At 42.7% G+C, this 4,077-nt stretch overlaps 1 protein-coding gene across 1 annotated transcript; it reads right to left on the bottom strand.

The window, feature by feature from the left end:
* Positions 1-678: 678 nt before the first annotated feature.
* LOC147611616 (glycerol-3-phosphate acyltransferase RAM2-like) lies at positions 679-3,722 on the bottom strand. The gene is made up of 2 exons (XM_086784692.1): positions 2,931-3,722; positions 679-1,907 (listed from the first exon to the last, which is right to left on the bottom strand). The coding sequence occupies exons 1-2, from the start codon at positions 3,558-3,560 to the stop codon at positions 1,038-1,040; spliced, it is 1,500 nt and encodes a 499-aa protein (XP_086640818.1). The 5' UTR covers positions 3,561-3,722; the 3' UTR covers positions 679-1,037.
* Between the last annotated feature and the right edge of the window lie 355 nt (positions 3,723-4,077).

Below are 4,077 nucleotides of genomic sequence, written 5' to 3'. Positions count from 1 at the left end.
GAACTCAAACTCTCCCTCTCCCCCTTGTATTCTCTTTAGTATATGGATGTCCTTCTTAAAAGTTATGGGTTGGATGCGTAACAAGATGAAAATTGCATTCTTATGGCCATAGACACTCTTGATGTAAATGAGGTTTAAAATTCAGCTTTAAAGTTCTCCTCTAATAATTTCTTCTCAAGGTTTAAAGGGTATGGTTTATGCTCTTATCACTAAAGGCATGTGTAATACCTACCTTTAAGATTGTGAATAGATTTGATACTCTTAGACACATATTGGGAATATGATATGTATGCGCACTATGTGTGTGTGTGTGTGTGTGTGTGTGTGTGTGTGTGTGTTAAGTCTCTAAAACAAGACCAAAACAAGTTATACAAACTTTATACGATTTTTGGTGTAGCATCCATATTTTTCTTTCTAATTTTGGTGCAATATCCATGTTTTTCTTTCTGATTTTGGTGCAATATCCATGTTTTTTCACACATTTTGCTAAGCCTATGCTCTGACGTGTGGCTTATATGTGTCTTTCTACTATTAATAAAACAATGGTTTACAATGCCAAGACTTAATTTGATTAGCACTCTTCTAATTGACTTTTTTTTCCTTTTGAAACTTAAGGAAAATTCCAAATAGTTTTCAATTGTTGCTCCAAAATATTGACAAACTAATTGGTGATTTTAACTGTGGAGGTATGAGAGAGCAAAAAAACTTGTGTCGATAATACTTGATTAAAAAGTCTATGTATAAGTTAAAAAAACGCGAGAGTCAATACAAGAGCTCAAAAATACCCCTCGACGCTTTTGTGCCAAGGACTAATTAGTCTTCCTTAATTGTGATGTTTGACTTACATGATCCTTAGTTGTTAGCTAGTGTACTACTTTAAAGGAAAGTAGTTGTGGGGTAGTAGGTGCTAAAGGAAAGTTCAAGATGTGGATTTAAACACTCTAATATTCATTAGATTAATCTTGGAAGGGTAAACACATGCATTCCAATGGAATGAACGTCTTGTATAGCTAAAATGGATCTCATGCTATTCTCCTTTAGGATCTCATGCTATTCACCATTCCATCATTCCCAGTGAGGGCCTTATACTTATCCTTTCGGGTAAAGTTGGTGCATTCAAAGTTGAGGGTGGCAGCAAGGATGCGTTGGACATAGTTGGCAACCTCATGGGAGGTTTTCCCACTAGCACAAGTGAGCTCCTTGGGCAATTCCTTCAAGAAGGTGACCTCGTAGGTGGGGCAAGGGTTCATGAAAAAGTAGAAGCTGTCCATGCCCTTCCACCCTCTGGCAGTGGTGGCGTGGAGCATACCCATGCGACTGTTCGTGGCCACGGGGACGAGGTGGTCTGCTAGCTCGGCAAAGAGCGCGCTAAACCTAAGCAGGAAGGGCTCCCTGCATGTAGTCCCCTCCGGGCATATCACCAGATCTCCTTCCTGTAGAAGCTTTCGGATGTTTGCTGCATCCCTCTCCCTGTCCCTTGTCAGCCTCACTGTTGGAATCGGTGAAATGATTTCAGACACCCGTGACAGTGAATAGGTCACTGCACTGACCGGCCGCCCAATCGCGCACGACAGAATCACTGGATCTAGCAACGTCCTGTGTGTGCATACAAATAATACCCCGTGCTTGCCCCCCTTCTTCACACAGGCTGGTGCTGTTCCCTTCACTATCACCTTCACCCCCAAGCCTCTCAATGCGTAGTACACTATGCTCATCGGGAGTAAAGAGCATGCTGCCACCCTTATTATTGATAACATGAACCCAATTGGTAGCCATATTAGCATCACACAGGCCCATGATGGTGTTGGCTTCTTTACTAATCTACCGTCATGGAAGATTAAGGGTTTAGGTAGCTTGCTTTGGGGTAGTGTATTCTCTTTGGGGAAACGAGGCACAATGTAACCCTCCTGCAAGTACAGATAAAAGATTGATTAGTGAAGAGATCTTGCTCTAGATTTACCAATAAGGTTTTGTTTTTGCGACACTATTAAGAAAAGAATGATCCATAGTATTGGAAGCATATTATTATTACTAATTGGGAAAAATATCACACTTTAGGAATCAACTTTTTAAATATAGTTTTGGCTATATCTTGAGCATATTAACTCCAAATTTGTTGGAGATTATAGATTTAAATTTTACTCTTAAATATCATTCCAACAATATATCCCACGAAAGAGTTTTGATAAAAATCTTTGATAGGTTCACCTTAATCCCATTTTTCAAATGGGATTGAGATTTCTTCAAATCATCAAATATGGATTATGGGTTGCTTAGCCTACAATTAAGTTAACATTATAACGTGATTCATTCATTCTTAATACAGTTGCAAAAAGGATACTCTAATTGATAGATAATAGGTGATAGAATATCTCGTTAGGCCTTTATGTGTGAATATAAAAGAGAAAGTAGCTTTTGAAAATAAAGAATTTAATCTAACTGGCATATGACTCCATAAATGGAAAAATCGAATGAGAATTTAATAACTCTAATGTGACGGTGGAATATGAGTATGGCATACCTCCATGCCTACTCCACAGACCTAACAGTGTTGCCGGGACTATATATAGCCACACCACCATGAAAAAGAAAAGATCTCATGTCAACAAGCACTTGCTCGAGTGGCTTAGATCATCATCACTCAAAGTAACCAGGAGGTAGTAGGTTCGAGCCCTAATACCGTAGGGTAACTACCGTAGGGTAACTAAGAGGTCGTAGGTTCGAGCCCTAATACCGTAAGGTAACCAAGAGGTCGTACAAGAGGTCGTAGGTTGGAGCCCTAATACCGTAGGGTAATCAAGAGGTCGTGGATTAGAGTCCTCATATAGTAGGGTAATGGTGTAACTTCTAGCTTTAGAAAAAACAAAGGCCTCATAAATTGCCAATTATTGAATAGCTTTCCAAGACAAACGTGATAAGGGATGAAGTACCTTGCACGCTGCCAAGAAAGGGTAGTCACTACCCAAGCCAACGTGAGGCAACGCATCTCCGAATTGCTTCTTGAGGGCCGCTTCTTTGTTTGCGCCCACCATGACACCGGGGCTTTTGACAAAGCCGGTGGCGCGCCCGGATTGGCTAACCTCCAGCTCAGAGCCGATCACGCCGTCCACACCCAGGTGCTCTTTGGCGAAGGGCTCGATCATGATGCGCGGATTGGCCGTCAGAATGTATCGCTTCCCAAAAGAGGAAAACACCCTCCACGTCTCCGGGTGCACATCTTCCAAATAAAACTTGCACAACACCGCCCGCGCCACCGATTCTATCTCCGCCTCCCGCACGCCCGCGCACGACACGAAAATCAGCAGCTTCACGGCCGCCGCCTCCGACACAAGGTGGTACAGCAACCATACTACCGGAGACAACAACAATAGAGCTGCAAACCTCACCAACCCGGCGGACGCTTCAAATGCAAGCAACATGAAGTATGGAAAGGAGCTGTTGCCCCTCAATACGGTCCCGTCCAGATCCGACACCACTGTTTGCTTCTCTCTACCCTCCGAGCTGCATTGATACACGGATGAGAATAATTGCTCGGATTTACGACTTGCAACGCCCACCATCGCTTTTGCAACGGGGGATCAATTGAAAGCAAGCAAAAGAAGCAGCAGTTGCTCTCAAAAGGTGATAGCTGATCAACCTTCTCTCTCGACTTTGGTTGATTTTTGTGATTGCTGATCAGAGGAATAAGGCCCGTCCCTCTCTTTATAGGCTCTCTCTCTCTCTCTCTCTCTCTCTCTCTTCTCATCGTGTCACGCCTGCAAGACAGCTTCTACCTTTGTTGCTTGTTGGGACAGCAAAGGGTCCAACATTGAGACAAAACTAGGAAAGTGTATCTTTCAGTAGGTATATCAGCCAGCAACCCTCTAGACTATTCTCATTGGTTGTTGGCTGTTTGATCGTCCTACGCCATGGCTCTTTTAAAAGTCTCCGGTTTCAGATTGGTTGTTGGCCTACCTTAGGGAAAAAAATGCATTTGAAACTTTCAAAAACTTGATAGCTTAATTCCAAGGAGGCATGTGCATGATGCGGGAAAGTCTCTCTCTCTCTCTCTCTCTCTCTCTCTCTCTCTCTCTCTCT

This window comes from Cibotium barometz, chromosome 47, assembly GCF_041138505.1.
Source record: "Cibotium barometz isolate CiBa-2024 chromosome 47, ASM4113850v1, whole genome shotgun sequence".
Taxonomy (NCBI): domain Eukaryota; kingdom Viridiplantae; phylum Streptophyta; class Polypodiopsida; order Cyatheales; family Cibotiaceae; genus Cibotium; species Cibotium barometz.
The sequence above is the reverse complement of the archived record's forward strand: the minus strand, read 5'-3'. Positions and strand labels throughout refer to the sequence as shown.